Raw genomic sequence first — 18806 nt, forward strand, 5'->3', positions numbered from 1 at the left:
CAGCACATGCATGGCTCTCCACCGACCTGCTTGTTTCCATGGCTTGCTGCTGTTTCTCTGCCTCACTTTCTGCTCCCTGGACAGCAGCGTTATTTCTCTTCCCTTTTTTCCTGTTGGGTGGATTCACCTGGCTGTGTGCTGGTGGCTGCAGATGAGCCCCCTTACCTGTCCAGGACAGACCATCTGCACCAATCCTTCCCAATTCCTCCATGTACACCACCAAATCCTGCAGCTGAGGGCTCAGACTCCCTAAAACATCTTTCTAACACGAGCACCTATACTTGCAGTATAGCAGTCATGCAGTGGTGCTGCTTTGGGATGTGGGATCCTGGTGGGATTGATGGCTTGTGGAGGTGGCTGCATGCTCCTGGGTGGCACTGGGATGGCTCTGGGGGTGTTTTTCACCCTGGGTTTGTGGTTAGACCCCAGCAGAAAGGTTGTGTCCTGCACTCCCTGCCAGTGCCTCTGCTGCTCTGCCAAACCCTGAGTGGTGCCCCAGGCTGTGCTGGCAGCCCCCGACTTGTGCAAATGTGGCAGAGATGGGGATTTAGTTAAATGTCTCTCGTGGGATGACATGTACAGGGCTACAGCTGAGGGAGAACTTGGCTCTGGCTCAGGAGATGTCGAGGTATAAATGGGAACAGGGCCTGTCTCCTGCGTCAGCCGTTCCCTTTGCAGCACTCACCAAAATGCTCCAGCTCCCGCTTTTGCCCATGGGAATCTGGTGGAGATCGCGTCAGAGCGGGGCTGTTGGCACTGCTGTTATCCCTGACCCCGCTCAGGGCAGAGGGGAGAGCTGGTGGCAGTGCCCCTGAGAGCTGGTGGGACACGAGGGGATGGTGTCCTCTGCCAGCTTGTGGGTGGCAAGTGGCTGCCCCATGTCCATCCACATCACTGCTGTCAAACCAAACCATCGCTCGGGAAAGCTCCATTTTTGCATAAGAAATTAATGCTGCCTCTTTGTCCTCCCTGTCAAAGACACCTTCCCCTGAGGATGCTCCCTTTTCTCTCGGCAGGATGAAGAGAGCCCAGTTTGGACCCCATGACTGGCTGTCTCTCCCTGTGCCAGCTGGTTCCAGTTGGCTACTGGTGGATACCTTGGAACCAGAGACTGCCTACCAGTTCAGTGTCTTGGCTCAAAACAAGCTGGGCACCAGCTCCTTCAGTGAGGTGGTCACTGTGAACACTCTAGGTAGGTCCTCCTTGGGAACAGGGGAGGGCTGGGAAGGGATCTGGGAGGTCTGTGTGGAGAAGGGGCTTGCTCCATGTGTCCTGTCCACTGGAGATGGAGATGAACATCGTCAGCAATAGTTTCCAGCCATGTAGGAGATAGTTTGTGGAGGGTCCTGGATAAAGCTTGCAGACTTTGCTGGATGCATGAGGCTCTGGAAGGCTTGTCCTGAGAGACAGCATGGGAGAGCTGTACTGTGCCAGTCACCTTTCAGATCCTCCTTAAGTTCAGCTGGGATCAGGGGGTATTAATAGAGCACGAGATCACTTGTTACAGCTCAGAGCCTTTGGGCTCTCAGGTGGAGGTGGGAGGAAGCAGAAAGGCCTGGAATCACACCCTCATTAGTCCAGTGCCTTTTGAAAATCCACTTTTCTATTTCTGTGATAAGAGACCAGACTCCCACACGTGCCCTAAACTCCTGGAATGTGGGAACAGCCACAGTGGTCCTTCTGCTGCTGCTGGGGGCACGTGTGGAAGAGGATCTCCTGTGCTTGCCCTGCCCCAGCTCAGAGGTGTCCCTGTCCCTTCTGCTCTGTCCCCAGCATTCCCTGTAACAACTCCAGAGCCTCTGGTGTTGGTTACCCCACCGAGGTGCCTAACAGCCAACCGGACACAGCAAGGCGTCCTCCTGTCGTGGCTCCCTCCCGCCAACCACAGCTTCCCCATCGACCGCTACATCATGGAATTCCGCGTGGCGGAGAAGTGGGAGATCCTGGATGATGGCATCCCGGGCTCCGAGAGCGAGTTCTTTGCCAAGGACTTGTCCCAGGTGAGCAGGGGCTGCCCACGCCACACCCAACTCAATGATCTTTTCCAGCCTTCATGGTTCTGTGATAATATTGCACCACCTGCTGCAGCTCCTGGGAAGTTTTGGAGTGGCTCAATCAAGGAGCTGGGCAAGTGTTGGAAAAGATAGAACATTTTAATAATTTTAGTTGATGGCGTTAAGTAATCGCAATCAATATACATATAAGTGATAGTGTGTTACTCTTCAATTACTCTTAGCTAGCATTTGGCAAAGTTGTTATAAGCTACTTTTGTAGCAACACAGCTTGAGAAAATGGCTGAGACTTAAAGTTTTGATAAAGTCAGTCTGATATGCTTCAATGAACAAAGGGAGAGAAGGATGTATTGTTGAGGTTGGAATGTAGGATTTGTGGACCACAAGGACATTTTACAGAAACCAGAAGCTAAAGAGATTAACAAAGTCTCAGTATACATTAGAAAATCCCTACAGGAGGAAAAAGTTACTAAAAATATGCACTAATTAGCATAAGAAGCGAGAAATCAATAACCAATAGAGGATAGCATACTAATTAATGAAAGAGAATTGTGTAACTTAGAACCAATGAACAATAATTTTTGTTTGATGAAAACCTATAAATAGATGAAAAAGTTTTGTATCTGTGTCTGGGTGGAGGCCAGAATTTTGATTGGCCACACAAAATGGCCACACACCCCCTGGGCAAGTTAAAAAGCCTGACTTGCTAACATTAAAAATGTGTGGTTAGAGGGTTTTATTTACCTGGGGGATGTTAGAGGTTCTGGTAGGACGAGGCTGGAGGCTGTGTGGGGGCCCTGACAGGTGTGTTTGGTGTTGCAGGACACCTGGTACGAGTTCCGTGTGCTGGCGGTCATGCAGGATCTCATCAGCGAACCCAGCAACGTCGCTGGCGTGTCCAGTACAGGTGAGGGCTGGCTCCTCTTCTCCCCATGGCTGTGGGGCTGTGAGCTGGGCTGAGGGGAGTGCAGGGCTGTCGTGGGTGTGCTGAACACTGCGCTGACCCCAGGCTGCCCCGATGGGAGCAGGCGAGGACAAATCCCCGGAGCCCCGCAGAGCCCAGCACGCGCCGGCTCTGCGGTGAGCCTGGAGAACAAAGCTCCGAGCGGGCACTGGCGCAGCCTGGGAGCGGGAATGAAAGGTGGAGAGAGGGAAACGTAGCACTGCAGTGCAGAGTCCACAGGGAAAAGAGCTTTGCAAGCAGGGAGACTGCAACGTGCTGCAGTTCGTGCGTGTTCCCTGCATATGCAGCTCGGAGAATGCTCCTCGAGCCGCGGGGCAGGCGGAGGAGGGTTGTGATGGCGCTGGGGAAGGCGAGGGCAGCAGGAAGGGATGGGGATGCGGCGAGCCCGGATTTTCTGGCTCTCGTGGAAAGCCCAGCCCGGCTGTGCTGCGATGCCGCGGTCTCTCTCTGCCCCCAAGTGGTGCCGGCGTGGTGAGGAGAGCTTGCTGCAGCCTCCCTGCTCGCTTCCCTTGCTCCTCACGCCCAGGTTTTCTGATGGGGTTTGGCAGGTGCCCGGCCCCAGGCAGCTGCTCTCCCAGGCTGAAAGCCCCGGCTCCGTGGGGAAATGCTCTGATCCTGGATATGGCACAGGGCAGGAGCACCGAGTGTGCAGGGTGCACATCTGCACGTGCCCCCAGCTGAGGTCTGCTGGGGATTCACATGTGCTCCTGTTTAGCAAGGGGTTTGGAGCCTGGTTTTCATGGGAACGCTGAAGTGAAGCACTGGCAAAGAGGTTGAAATACCTTGTGCTGCTGCAGCGGGTTATTCAGCCAGGAAGTGACTGCAGGTTTGCTGCAGTTGTGTCTGTTTAGACATAAATGTGTATTTGTTTGGTGTGGAGGCTTCTTCCCTGGGTGTCCACCAGCTAACACAGAAAGGTTTATCAGGTTGCTTTGGGCAATTGATCTAGTTGAAGATGTCCCTGCTTATTGCAGTGGAGTTGGACTAGACAGCCTTAAACAGCCCTTTCCAACTCAAACTATCTTATGATTCTGTGATCTGGTGTGAGACCACCAAATCCCTTGGCCCTGAAGCAGTGCTGATTGCTCTCCCTGGGTGGGCTGGCTTGGAAGCAGGGTCTTTACAGAGATTATCTTTCCTGGAGACTATCACTGCCTCCACCCTGTGGAACACTGTGGAGTTCCCTTTCTCTGTGGAAGGCAGCAGGTGTAACACTAAACTGTGTTTTTTCCCCAGATGTTTTTCCTCAGCCTGACCTGACGGACGAGGGCCTAGCCCGCCCGGTGCTGGCTGGCATCGTTGCCACCATCTGCTTCCTGGCTGCTGCCATCCTCTTCAGCACACTCGCCGCCTGCTTCGTCAACAAGCAACGCAAACGCAAGCTCAAGCGCAAGAAAGGTGAGTCCATTCCCGGTGTGCTTCCTCCCTCCTTCCTGTCTCCCCCTCGTTTCTCCCCCCTGGTTGTGTTGTGGTCGTAACCTTCTTCCCTGTCTGTCTCTTCTTCGTCCGTGCGCGTCCTCAGGTGAAGCCCTGACTTCCTCCCTCGGCTGTGCCTGAAAGCGCTCGTGGTCGGGAGCGGGAGAGGCAGGGTGGGTGAAGAGGCGCCAGAGAAACTAGCCTGGGAATTCCGAGGGAGCTCTCCCACGTGGTGATAACTCCTAGAGCCGGGGATTTAGGGCTGGGCTGTCCTCTGGGATGCAGATGGGGGGGCACTGCTCACCTCCTCCAGGTCCCCCTGGAGCTGGGCTCTCCAGCTGCTCCCAGCCTGGAGCGGGCAGTGCTGGGCTAGAGAAGACCCCAAAGGAGACCCTGCTGCTCTGCTTCCCAAAAGCTGGGACTGCAGCCTCCATGCAGGAGTGGCTGGTAGGGAAAAGGGTGGCTGGGGAGCTGGAGAGGGCAGGGAAGCGGCTCCGTCTCCTCCAGCCTGCGGGGCTGTGGCAGCAGGACGGGCAGGACCCTGTGACGGGAGCTGTTTGTTGTCAGCAACCATTAAAGCACTGGAGCAATGAAACCTTGGCCTCTTGTTGAGTGTCTTTTGTTGTCGTGATGTTGAGTCTGTCTTGTCTCTGTCATGTTGCGCCTCCTCAGCGTTCTCTCTTCTTTCCCCTTTTTATTCTCTTCCAGACCCTCCTCTCTCGATAACCCACTGCAGGAAGAGTTTGGAGTCCCCGTAAGTATCTGTCTTAGCTGCAGCACCAGGCTGAGGGGTCTTCAAGGTGCCTCCCTCCTACAGTCATTGCAAAGCTCAAATGGAAATATCTCATCCTTATTTGGTTGCTCCTGATGAGCTGGTTTTGGGTGTTCCCTGAACTTTTGGGAGCACAGCAGTTCACAAGAGACAAATGGGCTTTGGAGCAGAAAGCAGCAGGGACAAATGCAGCAAACTGAGCTAAGAGATGACCCCGCTGGATCTGTGAACATTTTCCAAAGCTGGAGTTGGCTGATGGAACTCAATTCCACACCAGTTGGAAGGGGCTCCTTAGGACAAGGACTAGCCTGCTGCATATGGAGTCCTTCCTGCCAGCTCAGTGTAGTTTTTGAATCATTCTCTGTTGGCTCTTTTTTTTTCCTGGGAAATTCATCTTTTCTCCTGAAGAATGCCCTGCTGAAGCCTCTTTCCACACATGCCCAAAGGTGGTGGATCGTGGTGCTGCAGAAGCCACTGCTCCTTGCAGAGCCCATCAAAAGCATGTGTAGCTGCAAATCAGCAGGAGCATCTTCCCGGTGGGAGTGCAAGAGTCTGGGATGTGGACACCTCATTCTTTGGCTCCTCAACTGTTGGAAAATGTCCTGGTGCTGGTGGATCTGAATCTTACTTGTTTTCAGTTCATCCACTGCACTGAAATAACCTGCACTGTCTGTTGAATCTGCTGTCTTTTGCCCCTCCATCCTGTTTGTCCAAGGCTCTCTGGACAGGGATGAGGGAACTAACCTGATGCTCTCTGCCTTTTGAGGTGCTCAGCCTAAAGTCTGAGTGTTGAGAATGGGCGAAAGATTTGGTCTGAAATGATCTGTCAGCATCTCCAAGTAAGAGGCTGAGTTCTGTGGGAGGGAACATTTGCCTGATGTCCCTCTTCTCAGGGCCTTTCCTGGGCATGGGTAGCTCAGGAGGACATAAGAAACCCCAGGAGGAATTGGAAGTGAGCTCTGGTTGTGTCTTTTTTCCCTGTGGGGCTGTGGAGCTTGTTGCAAGGTCTTGGTGGAGCTTGTTGTGAGGTGTTGGGGTGTTGGTGGAGCTTATTGTGAGGTGTTGGTGTGAGCTTTCAGCCCTGAGTGTTCCGAGCTGCCCTCCCAAGGAGCAGGGATGTTGTGCACTGCTGCTGGCGAGACTCTGCCATCCTGGTTAGCCCCTGCCAATTTCTCCCAGAGGTTCCTCTTTTGAGAGCTGGTAGCACTTTGTTTCCAGGATCCAGAGTTGTTCTTCTGGGCGAGAAGGGCTCCTTTCCGCTCCGGGTGACCGTCCCCTCTCTTGGTTTTTCTCCCCTGTGGTCCAGGTTGTCTTCCGGCAAGGTGAGTCCTGAGAGCATCCGCACGCTCCGTCCCCCCTCGGAGTCCTCTGACGACCAGGGCCCTCAGGCCAAGCGGATGCTGAGCCCCACCAAGGAGAAGGAACTCTCCCTTTACAAGAAGACCAAACGAGCCATCAGCAGCAAGAAGTACAGCGTCTCCAAGGCGGAGGCCGAAGCTGAGGCCACCACTCCAATCGAGCTCATCAGCCGCGGGCCGGACGGACGCTTCGTCATGGACCCAGCGGAGATGGAGCCCTCCCTGAAGACACGGCGGATCGAGGGCTTCCCCTTCGTGGAGGAGACAGACATGTACCCCGAGTTCAGGCAGTCAGACGAGGAGAACGATGACCCCGTCGTCCCCACCTCCGTGACCGCCCTGAAAGCCCAGCTCACCCCTCTCTCCTCCAGCCAGGAGTCCTACCTTCAGCCACCAGCATACAGCCCCCGGTTCCACCGGGCTCTGGAGGGTCCCGGCACCCTGCAGGCCACCGGCCAGGCCCGCCCGCCGGCCCCCCGGGCTTTCCACCACCAGTTTTACGGTTACCTCAGCAGCAGCAGCCCCGGGGAGGTGGACCCGCCGCCCTTCTACATGCCAGAAGTCAGCCCACTGAGCTCGGTCATGTCCTCCCCACCGCTGCCCCCCGAGGGGCCCTTCGGACACCCCACCATCCCCGAGGAGAATGGGGAGAATGCCTCCAACAGCACGCTGCCCCTGGCCCAGACCCCCACGGGGGGCCGGTCCCCCGAGCCCTGGGGCAGGGCCGAGTTCCCCTTTGGCAGCCTGGAGCTGGCCCCCGCGCCGTTCCCCCACCAGCTCCAGCCCTGCGAGGCAGCCGAGGGCTCCCAGCCCACGGGCTGCCTTCCTCGGGGGCCACCACCTTCCTCCCTCCAGGTGGTCCCCGCATCCTACTCGGGCATCCTGCCCCTGGAGGCACCAAAGAGCTGGACCGGCAAGTCACCGGGCAGGGGTCAATCCTCCGTGCCCACTACCACCAAGTGGCAGGACAAACCTATGCAACCCATGGGATGTCAAGGGCAGCTAAGACATACCAGCCAAGGTATGGGCATACCCGTGTTGCCTTACCACGAACCGTCCGAGCCCGTCGGCCCCAGCGGCACAAGCACATTCAGCCTGGACACCAGGTGGTACGAGCCCCAACCCCGACCTCGGCCCAGCCCTCGGCAGGTCAGGAGGGCTGAGCCCAGTTTACATCAGGTGGTGCTACAACCTTCAAGGCTTTCTCCTCTGACCCAAAGTCCCCTGAGCTCCCGCAACAGCTCCCCGGAGCTGACTGCCCGCGCCCGGCCCCGCCCGGGGCTCATCCAGCAGGCGGAGGTGTCGGAGATCACGCTGCAGCCGCCCGCGGCCGTCAGCTTCTCCCGCAAATCCACGCCGTCCTCCACGGGATCTCCGGCGCCGAGCAGCCGCGGGGACAGCCCCAGCTTCCGACCGACCACCGCCTTCACCCCCGTGGGCACCGGCTTCTCCAACTCCCAGGGCTCCTCCCTGCCCGTGGACACCATGGATGTTTTCGGAGACATCCCTTCTCCAAGGAGGGCTGACGAGGAGATTCTCCAACCGGAGCCGACATCCACCACCACGGTAGCCGCCACAGGGTAAGTGCGTGAGCCCCATGGTGATCCCCCCCAGCCCCTTCCTGGCTTCCCCCACCCTGCCTTACCCACTCCCTCTGACTCCCTCCCTGCCATCACCATCCCAACTGGTAGGGTCTCTCTGGGCACGCTGCAGCATCCCTTTTGGAGACGGCGTCCCGCGGGCTTTGCTAGGCAGAGGCTGGTGCCACGGGCACGGGTTGCATGGCCGCCGCCCGAGAGCGCTGGGTTTTAGGCAGGCGACCTTCCCGGTCCCTTGGGAATCTGGAAGCGCCACGACTTGGGCTACGGGCCGTCTACCAGGTGTACAAAGACCTGGCTCGCTTAGGTAAGTGTCCTGGTGTCACTGGAGGTTGTTTCCTCTTCTAGCTGCTGGCTCTTGGCTTTCTTCGAACGTTAGGGCCGCCGCCGCCGCGCCTCTGTCTTCCTCCTCTTCCTTCCCGCGGAGTCTAGAGAGCTTTAATGCATGACAGAAACAGCTATCACGGTCACCGCCCCACCTGCAAAAGGGATGCTGCAGCCCCAGGACGCGGGCAGGGAGAGATCAAGGACTTAGCCACACCAGCAGCATGTCAGGAGAGGAGCAAAAATAAAAATAAACTAAGCCCAGCGGAGATCGGGAGGCTGCCGGCACGCTCAGATCCTGCCCTAAAGAGGGATGTGGCTGCACTAGACAGTAGCGGCTGGTTTTCCAGGTACCAGGGTTGCTCCAGGCAAAAGCGTCTCTCTCTTTCTCTCTCTTTCTCTCTATTTCTCCTCTTTCCTTCCGTCTTTCACAGCACCTTAGACCCCGTAGCCGTGCTTTCGTCCCATCCTTTCGTCTTGCTTCATTCTGGCTTCTTGTCTGGTGGGGTTGAGCCCCCTCCTCCGGCTTGTGGCAGAGAGGAGTCGGGGGCCGGGGCTCCCAGCCCCGCGGAGCCGGCGCGGTCGGAGGCGTTTGGAGAAGAGGCTGTGTTCTGGGGAGGGGGGAGGCAGCGTTTCACCCCGCAGTGCCCTCCGCATTTCACTCCCGCCCTCTGGTACCTGGAAGCGTTATGGCCTTAGCAAATCCCTCCGGCACTGAAGCGGAGGAAGGAGGGCTCAGGGGAGAGAGGATGGGGAGGGAGAGCAGCTGGATGAGCCTGAAATGACTTCTGTGTGCCTCTGGAAAACCCAGCTATGGAGCGATGCAGTCAGGGATGTAGTCACAGGTCCATGTCTCTAGCAGGGCATGCCAAGGAGATCCAGCTCCAGGACAGAGCCGTGTTAGAGCAGCACTGTTGTCCGTGCTTTTATGCAGTGTATCCATTCGCTTTGTTGATTATCGTTTTTGTTTCTTCTTTTCCTTTCTCTTCTGTTTCTTTCCCCCTTTCTTCTCCAGCCTCGTTTCGTTTGTGTTTCAGTTTGGTTTCTTTCCCTCCTTTTTCCTTTGGAGTTGTTGACGTGCTGATGTGTTGCGGAGCTCGGCTCCTTGCGGGTGTTGATAACTGCTTTGTTTTTGATTAATCTCAGCTATCTGGGCAGTGTTGTCGAGACAAGCTTCTCCTCAGCTCAATAGGTAAGGGTGATCCATGTCCGAAAGGATGGTGTGGGTGCTGTGGAGGGTGGCCGGGAGCGGGGCATGACAGGGGACACGGAAGGGGCTTTTCCAATACCATCTCTTCCTTTAAAGGGGAATATGGAATGTGAAAACACTAGGAAACACCTCTGGACGCACAGTCTCTGTGGCTTTTGGGTTTCCCCTCCCAGCAGCACACGCTGCTCCCCTGCCTTCGGGGCTGGGGTTTGGGATGAGCCGAGCTGCCGTCTCCCTGGGCCACCCTTCCTTTCTTGGGGGGTGGTGACACACGTGGCACTTTTGGCCCTGGCAGGGTGCACAAGGGTTGTGTGGTGTTAGGGAGGTGTGTGTTGAGGTGGGGTTGTCCCAGATGATCCAAACCAGGAAGAGTCCACAGCCACCCCCTGGAACCAGGAGAAACAGCCACCTCTGGAGCCACCAGCTTTACACAGCATGCTCAGAGTGGGCTCCAAAAATCAGTCTCCAGCTGCAGTCCAGCACATGGAGAATTTTGTTTCCAGCAGTATCTGGATCTGTTTTCTTTTCCCAAGTCTCTTCAATCACAGAAAATGGAAAAAGTCTTTCTCTCAAGATGGATTGTATGCTTGGCAGCAGCAGAACTATGATCTCAGGCTGCCAGAAAGGTGTTTTTTCCTTCCCATCACAGGTGTAGTCATGGGAAAATCCTTGAAATTCTCCTTGGAGAAATCTTTGACTTCTTCTGACCCAGCTGTAATTAAACTGCACTAAGCAGATCTTGAAAGACTCTTCCAAGAAAATTCCTCCTGGGCTGCCTTCATGGGGCTGGTTTCCTAGATAGCCATGGGCATTTCTGGAACTGGGATGGAGTAATCTGGAGATGGTTTTCAGACCGTAGAAGCAGAAGAATATCACTAAAGCTGCCAAATCCAGATGGAATAATAGTAATTTGTGACCCAGAGAATTGGCAACACTTGTTTGGCCATCAGCCAGGCTGGTTGTGAAAGCAGAGATGGGATTGTAGATGTGCCTGTTTCTAAGGGCATGGCCATACCCAAACTTCCTTAGGACAGGTCTTACAAAAGGTTAAGCTTTGCTGCCTTGGTTGGGAAGAGTCAAGGTCCTGGCTGATTCTCTCCAACAGCCTGAGAAGCCTTTTTGGGCTGGGAAAGAGCCTCGTGAGAGAGAGTTGGGATGCCTAGAGAAATCAGGGAGATGTTTCCAGGAGAGGGGAATTCCTCCAGCTGACCTGGAGGTTTGTCCTGGGGTGGGGAGAGCAGGATTGGTGAGGAGGGGGTGCTGGATGTGTGTGCTCCATGGAGGAGCCATCCTCTTGGCGTGACAAAACCCATCCTGTTTGAGCCTCCAAATCTCTTGAGCACTTGGCCACCTTCTCCTTCTGTTTTTCCTTGCTGATCCCAGAGCAGGGCATCCTGTGAGGAGCAAAGCTGGCACCAAGCCTTTCTGAGATCTGGGCCGTGCCAGGCTTTTTGGGAAATGGGGAAGCCCTCAGAGAGGAAGTGGCTGTTTGTTCTTGCTCTGTGGCACTTCCCTGCTCTGGCAGCATTAGGGACACGAGCAGTCATGGCTTTAGCACAGCAGAGGTGAGTCCAGGCTCGTGTCTGAGTTTGGTGTGGCTTTTGTTTAGATCCTGACTGGCTCCAGTGCTGGCTGCTGTGGGCTGATGGATTTTGAGAAGCAGGGTGACACTGCCCAGCAAGGTGGGAGCAGCCGTGTGTCCTACTCCAGGATGCTGCTGGGAACTGCAGTCACAGGGGCATCTCCAGAGTCATTATCCCCAAAAAGGGGAAAACAGACCAATAAATCTCATTTCAATAAGCGAGGAATCCCGTAGAGAACCCAGCTGAGTAATTTCTTGATTTGGGGTCATAAAATTGTCAGTGCATGCGGAGCACAGGGATTTTACACCAGACCAGCCAGATTTCTCTATTGCAGCATTAGAAGCTGAGAGGAGAAGGAGAGGCAGCATGTGAGCTCCCTGCTGCAGCATGGTGGCTTTTACTAGGTGAAGCTCAGGTAATTTTTATGGATGGGCAGGGATAAATGATGCAATTACTGAGCCAGCACAAGGAGTTCTCCCATCCTCTTTTCTTAGGATGCAGCGCGCATCTTGGAACAGGGAAAAGGGGGCTGTCGTCTCCCTGCAGAGGGAAACCCAAAAACCACAGACAAGGCACCAAGCTCCCCTGCCCCTCGGCACGGCAGCCTGCCCTGGGTGGCCTCCCCAGGCCCCCTTGCCAGGGCAGCACTGCCAGTGCTGGGAGCTGGGGGGCTTGGCAGTGGCGTAGCGTTGAGTGACGAAGGGACGTCGGCGCCAGGCGTGCGGGAGGAGCAGCAGCCCTCGCTCCCCGCTTGAAAGAAAACAGGTTCCCCTTTAAAGACTGTCCATGTGCTGATCCTCTGCATGTGTTCCATGCCTCCTTCCGCTTGGAGAAGTTGTGAGTCCGCTTGTCTGAGTGCGTTTTTCTTTTCTTTCTTAATTATTATTATTATTATTAATTTTGTTACTTTATTTTTCTTTTCAGTCTCTTTAATTTCCTTACATATTTTCTCACTCCTGTTTTTCATTTATCTTCCTCTCTCCCTTCCCCTTCCCCATGACTGTATCCCCCTCTTCCTGTCCAGCCCGGCCCCGTTTCCCTCGCCTTCTCTCCTCTCCGTCAGCATGGTGGTGAAGTCCGTTGTGTAGATGAGTTGTGGTGTCTGCAGACCTGTAGAAGGGCACCCCTTCTCTGGTGTGCTCCCCACTGTGACCAGCCCCTCCCTCCCTCCCTCCCTCCTGGCGGTGCCTTGGCAGCAGCAGCAGCCCTGGCCTGGGGCTGTCACCGCGGTTTCTCTGGCACCTCTTGTGCTGAAGGATCCCAAGCGTTCCGGGATGGAGGCAGCAGCCAGCACTGCCTCGGAGCAGAGTGGGAATCCTGACTTGCAGGAGCCTCGTGTAGGAGAATTGAGCTCTTCATGTGAGGAGGATGAAGGGTTGAAGGACACAGTGGGCTCCTTTCAAGTGGATACTCTATCCAAGTGGATGCTCTAACATGCCCGAACTATTCCTGGATGTCAATGTCTTGGCTCAAGGAGAGGAGGAAACAGGGAGGGTGTGTTCAGACCTCCATGAGGTTGAATATATATGAATATATGTATAGGATCCTTGAATCTCCTGGACTCTTCCTTTATATGGGTTCTCCTTCTGAGTGGAAAGAGGTCAGTGATGATTTCAGGGGTCTTCTTCCTTATATCTTTGCTTTGTACATGGAAGGACATCTGAAGAAGAACAGCTGCGATGTGTGTTGTGCTGGATACTTCTTCTCCTCTACTTCCTTTTCCTGTCCTGGGACTCTTGAAGGTCCTTCAGTACCTTTGTGGCCTCTCCAGTACCTCCCAGTCCATGCAGTCCAGACACTTGCTCATGCAGAAGGGTTTTCCTTTGAAGACTCAAGGAAAACTGCTGCTCCAGGTGTTGGTGGTGCCTCGCAGAAGGTTGGCGCCAGGAGTTCACGTGGGCTTCTCAAAGCTCCTTTGCTTGGCTCTACACTGAAGTTTCCAGAAGAACTTCGCCCACCTCCCTGAACATCTCATCTGTTGGTATTCAACAGCTCCTTCATGTGTGGGCAGCTGCCCAAAATGTGAACTCTGGGGGCAGGAAGAGGCTTTTGGCTGAGCTTAAAATGAAAATTAATTTGGAAGAATTGGTGCCCTTTGAAGAGATAAAGGGTGGGTAGAGCAGATAAAATTTGGCTGCTGAGTAGCATCGTTTTGTCCTCTGTATCTCTTCCTTGCCAGAGGTCAGACAGTATTTATGGTGACACATGGGTTCAGTGCACTCACTGTTTATGTTTGTGTGTATAAATACGAGTTCAATTACGGAGAACTAGGGAAATGAGCTTCAGGCAATTTCCTCGTAATCCCTCATGTAAATCTGTTTAATTTTGTCAGCATGCCACAACAGCTTCTTCTTAGAAAGAAAAAAGAGTGGAAAGAGAAATAGACTTTTACAGGCTGAGCTTTAATAATAGTGGCAAAAGCTGTCTGGGTGGTGGGAAGAGGTGGTAGAAGGCAGGTGCTGGTGGGAAGGATGGTGGCAGGATCACCAAGCTCGGTGCTGTCCAGGGCTTGGCACGTGTGAACTCTGTGGGTGATGGAGCAGCTGAAATCACCGTTTGCCAAGTACCTGCAGGAATGTGCACCCCACAGAATGTTGGCTGTAAGTGGGAAAGGCCTGTCACTGGCCACTCAAGCAGGAATTGCTGCAGGCAATGCCATGCTGTGACCTGTGGGTCACTGTGGTCCTACCTTCAGCCAGCATGTGCATGGCTCTGTTGGTTCAGCTCAGAGGGCAGAGCTGCTGCTGGCAGCTTCTCTCACAAGAGGCTGATTGCACTTGGGAAGGCGTTTGAGCTCTGCAAATGTAAACGTTGTCTTCTGGATGAGGAAAAGCTTGGATCCAGCCAGCGGGACTCCCAGAATGTCTAATGAGCTGCTTCATCTTCGGCGGATGTGATGCTCTGCTGGGAGCTGGAACAGAGTCTCTCCAGGAACTCTCCGCACCCTGACGTCTCTGTTGCATTGGAAAACATGAAAAGGAGCTTTTCTGTGCCCAGTGTTTGGGTTTCTGTTGCGTCTGCTGTGCCTCAGCTGCTTCTTCACCTCACGCTGCACTTCTCTGGGTGCTCTCCCGTGCTGCCAGCAAAACTGAGAAGCTTTGCAATCACACTCATCTTCAAAAAAACCCAAAAACCCTCCTGCTCCCCAAGGGGAAAAATCTCCTGGGAGCTCCTTGCCTGTGCGCTCCAGCTGAAATTTCAATGCTCTGGAGACCTTTGGGATGTCGGATGGGAAGTGCTGCTGTCACACTGTGCTCTGCAGTGGTGGCACACATGGGACCTGTGGGGGAAAGCCTGCAGGGTGTCTTCAGTGCCAGCCGGGCTCTGCCTGGACCCCAGGGGAGATGAGGAGCTCCAGACTCTCCGTGGGTGGGTGTACTCTGGTACCACAGCCTGGGACTGTGGGGTCTGTGCTCCAGCCCACGTCCTTGCCCCTTCCTGCTGCTCCTGCCAGCAGCCACGATGGTTTTGCAATGCTGGATGGGGCACACCTTGCTGACAGACAGGGGGACATCATCCTCAGTGCTTCTGTGCCCAAGCAGGAGTCTGAAGGCACTGATGTTGCCTCTTGCAGCCAGCTGAGGTGGCTCCTCCTGCCCTCCTGCTGCCCGTGGCTTGCGGGATACGCTGATCCCTGCCCTGGTCACAGATGGGTGCAGGAGCTGCCATCAGCGCTGTCCTCTGTGTGGCTCCTGTGACAAGGTTTGGTTGCTGACCTCTGGTGACCAAGTTGTGAGAGCAGAAGAGAGTCATCTCCTCCTCTGAAAGTTTAAATCTCCTTTCCTCATTGGAGCCTGGCTTAAAGTGTTTGCTTTATCGCACTGAAAGGTGCTTTGTGGAGGCTTCCTGTCTTCTCTGGACACCTTGTCTGCAAGTGGCTTGGGTTTATCCCAGATGGCCTCAGACTTCTTCTGTGGCAATAGAAGTTGGTGACTCTTGGAGGGTCGTGGAAGTAAAATGGAGAGGGGGAAGGAGATGGGAAAGCAGCAAGCAGGGGGGATGCTGTGATGTGCTATAGATAAGAGCTGGACTGCCTGCTCTCCTAAGGAAAAGGTTTTCCTCTAATGCTCTGCTCTCTACAGCAGTCGTGCTTTCCAGGCCTTGGATGGGAAAAACAGGTACAGTGAAGGAAATAAAACAAAAAAATCTCTTTGCAAAGGGGAGGATACTGCACCTTGAGCTGGTTCCTGTAGAAGAGTTCCTCAGGGGGTACAGCTGATAAACTATCCCTTGCACCTGCTGGCTCTCCTGCAGGAAGCACCCCTTTGCAAATGTCCTCCTTGTCCTTGCAATGAAACCTTGTCAGTGTTTCCATTTCCAGCTCCCAGCCTCTCGCTGTTCCAGGAGCAGATGCTCCTGTGCTGTTGCGTTTCTGTTGTCGCTTCTCACAGGGACCTGGGAACGAGGTACCTCTCCCAGCTCTGTCGGTGTGTGCCCTTGGCGTCCCTGTCTGTCGTGTGGCCCCTGGTTTTTCTGGCTGTGGGAGCAGGGCCAGCAGGATCCTGCCTCCCTGCTGTTTGTGGTGCAGGTGTTGTCCGCCCCGGGTGGCTCGTGGTGCCCGTCTCGATGCTGCCGTGCCGCTTCTGCCTATCTCTTTCTCTTCTCTCTCCATCCCAAGGGGTTTCCTACCACTTCCCAGAAATGCCTTATCGGACATAGGATCTGCCCCGTCCTGTTTTGTTTAGCAGTGTTGGCATGGCAGGCAGGTGAGCTGGGGGTGCCTGTGCTGGACGTGGCACCGGCCGGGTTGCGGTGCCGCTCGAAAACCTGGAGGAGACGTAGGGGCACAGCGGGGACGCCTCACTTCCTCCATCCCGTGCTCTGGCACACCTGGCTGGCCCTGCTCCCTCAGCCCCAGGTTTCTCACCTCTTCCTTTTCCACGGCAGAGCCAGCTGGGATCGGCCGATCCCCCACCGGGGACGTCCAGCGGCCCGAGCGTGGCCGGGAGCCGCTGATGGCGCGTGTCTGCTTTTCCTTCCTAGAAAACGTCCATCTCCGCCCGGGGACACTGCTGCACCTGAGAGGCTCGAAGCTCTGAAATACCAGCGGATAAAGAAGCCCAAAAAGTCATCCAAGGGCTCCTCGAAATCCAGAAAACAACTCAGTGAGTGCGAGGACCCCACGGTCCCCAACAGCATTCCCTGTGTCCTGCTGTGAGCAGAGCTTGGGCAGATCCCTGCCGGCTCCAGCGCTGGGGTTCTCCAAGCCCGTTCCTGGATGTTGCCCTTGTTCCCTGCCTCCCAAAGGGATGTCTCCCCGGGATGCTTGCCTACAGGTTGTCCCTCCTTTGCTCCTCCAAACCGAGTCCTTTCCATGCATCTCCCATATTTAGTCATTTGTTTGGATTTTGAGTGTTAATTTCATTTCCCCTCTTGCCACGCTGCGGGTTCAGGGCCAGGCTTGCTGTCACCTCCCTTTTTCAGCAAGCAAAGCGCTCTGCTCTGCCTGCTGCTGGCCCCAGTCCCATCTGCCTTCTCTCCCCCCTTCCCAGATGGCTCTGCCTCCCAGGTTCAGCACCCTCCCAGCTCTCAGGTACTGTCACCTGACGAAGCTGTCTGCCTCCGCAAGAAGAAGAGACACCCTCGTCAGGACCCCTTCGCCCGGCTCTCAGCGCTGAAGGACGACCTCTGCCACCGGCAGCTCCCTGAAGACCAGACAGCCATTCTCAACAGCGTGGACCACGATGACACCAGTGGGCACGCCACCCTGCTCTAGCCTGGCGCCGGTCCCAGGAGGTTGAACAGGAGCGGTGGAGGGAGCTGGTGTCACACCACGGGGGGATGGAGGTGATGGGAAAGAGGGGGGGACGCCCCTCAGTTGTCACCTCTCTGAGGGGTTCGGTGGCTCACGGCGGGGACAAGCTGGGGGGACCCGGGGGATGCTTTGGGGAGAATGCTTTGGGCTGGGTGTTCCTCAAATCCACTTCTCCCCCACCCCAAACAGTTTGGGTGGGGTGGGAAGGGGGGTGTTGCACCTCAGTTTTGGAAAAGATCTCTAGGCTTCAAAGGCATGGATGGAGCTTTTGACATCTGCGTCGGCAGCGCGCGTTTAGGGGGAAAGTGTGGGATTGAGCAGCTGGCCCTCAATTGCCAGAAGAAGTTGAATGACACGGGGTGTAATTAAGTGACAAGAACCTAACAACCCAGGCGGGAACTGGTAATCCCATGAATCTGATTATGATAAAAACATGACCAAATAATCCCAGGAAAGCTGTAATTGTGAAAATCTCCCTGCCTCCCCCTTCCCAGCCTCCTCTGACGTGAAGGTAACAGCAGCAAAACCATCCGTGACATCTTGCCTTACCTATCTCTGAAAGGGAAAAGCCAGAAAGACCCCAAACCTTTGAATCAATGTGAGAAGTCACCATTTGTCTGTGTGCGAATGCACTTGAGCCTCGGTAACGTGTGCTTGATGCCGTGCGAGCGCGCAGTTACGGGGCTGATGCGATCTGAGGGTGTTTCCCCCTCCAGGTGTGGTGTGTGCCAGCTTTGATGAGGGTGGGTTTGATTAATTCTGCCCGACGCTCTGTGTATCTCAGGCAAATGTTCTTCAGCGCCGCGTGGTGATGTGATTTCTTACTGTGTGATGTTTAATCTCTACCGGTAACTGCAAAGTGGGGAGACGCAGACGTGCGAGCAATCGGGGTTTGGCTGCGTGCTCCCCAAAGCCTCCGTCAGCAGGTGCTGAGCCCCAGGGAGAGCATCTGGAAGTGCCCAGCTCTGCGGATGGACGTGGATGGCTCCGTGCAAAGCTAAGCCCAGCGTTTCGTGCCAGCTTAAAATATGTTGCTGCTGGTTTCACCGTTTTTCCCTTTTTCCTTCCTGCTCCAGCCTGGATGTGTCGGCTGTGACACCTGCCAGGGTTGTGTCCCTCCCTTTGCCCCCTGTTCCCCTCCAGTAATGCTGTTCTAACTCTTCACCAGAATGTATTTCCTCTTCAGAATAGGGTAGGTTAGGTGGCTGGTGGTTTTCTGGATTGCATAGGCCTTTTTTTTGGTTTGTTTTTAGCAGGCAAGGTGTGACCTGAGAACAGCTGGGCTCACTTTCCTGCTCTGCCTCCACTCTCTGACTGCGTGGCCTTGGGCAAGTCACTTGACCTCTCTGTGCCTCAGTTCTCCCATCTGTAAAATGGGGATAAGTCATATTTGAGCACTTTGGACAAGCACTTGGTGGCATACAGACTGCAAGTGCTATGTAAATGCTTAGTGCTAATACCAAGCAATCCCTACCTTTAAAATATTTAGATTCGGTTTTTTTTTTTTTTAATTTTTTTTTTTTTTGTTTGAAGTGGTAAAATCAACCACTGCATCCAAGTTTGCACAGTTCTTCCTCTGCGGCAAAGTGCTAAACCCTCCAGCCTGCCTGAGAATAAAACACTGAGTGTTTCATGTAGATGTTCTTGCTTTGAGTGGATTCAGGCTGTAGAAAAAGTGTCAGGAGAGCTGGAGAGCCTGCAGGCATGTTTTTAGCCCCAGGCTCTCTATTTGCATATGAAACTTTTGTTTATTCCCAGGTAGAATTGCCAAGAGATTCTCTGCAATCTCGCCTTTAATTCTGCTTTGCCTTGGT

At 54.8% G+C, this 18806-nt stretch overlaps 1 protein-coding gene across 4 annotated transcripts in view; it reads left to right on the top strand.

Moving 5' to 3' along the window:
- Window positions 1-17052, top strand: part of IGSF9B (immunoglobulin superfamily member 9B) — a 39483-nt gene extending 22431 nt beyond the window's left edge. For 2 of the 4 annotated variants that reach the window (XM_053997014.1, XM_053997015.1), the window contains exons 14-21: window positions 1017-1192; window positions 1774-2000; window positions 2835-2919; window positions 4213-4374; window positions 5101-5146; window positions 6471-8102; window positions 16221-16342; window positions 16730-17052. In XM_053997014.1, the coding sequence (XP_053852989.1) occupies window positions 1017-1192; window positions 1774-2000; window positions 2835-2919; window positions 4213-4374; window positions 5101-5146; window positions 6471-8102; window positions 16221-16342; window positions 16730-16953 (2674 nt within the window). In that variant the 3' untranslated portion in view covers window positions 16954-17052. Of the gene's footprint in view, window positions 1-1016; window positions 1193-1773; window positions 2001-2834; window positions 2920-4212; window positions 4375-5100; window positions 5147-6470; window positions 8103-8468; window positions 8795-9590; window positions 9637-16220; window positions 16343-16729 lie in introns of those variants that run through there. The other 2 variants (XR_008440369.1, XM_053997016.1) reach the window with 2 other exon arrangements.
- Window positions 17053-18806: the final 1754 nt, after the last annotated feature.

This window comes from Vidua macroura, chromosome 22 (genome assembly GCF_024509145.1).
Source record: "Vidua macroura isolate BioBank_ID:100142 chromosome 22, ASM2450914v1, whole genome shotgun sequence".
Taxonomy (NCBI): Eukaryota; Metazoa; Chordata; class Aves; order Passeriformes; family Viduidae; genus Vidua; species Vidua macroura.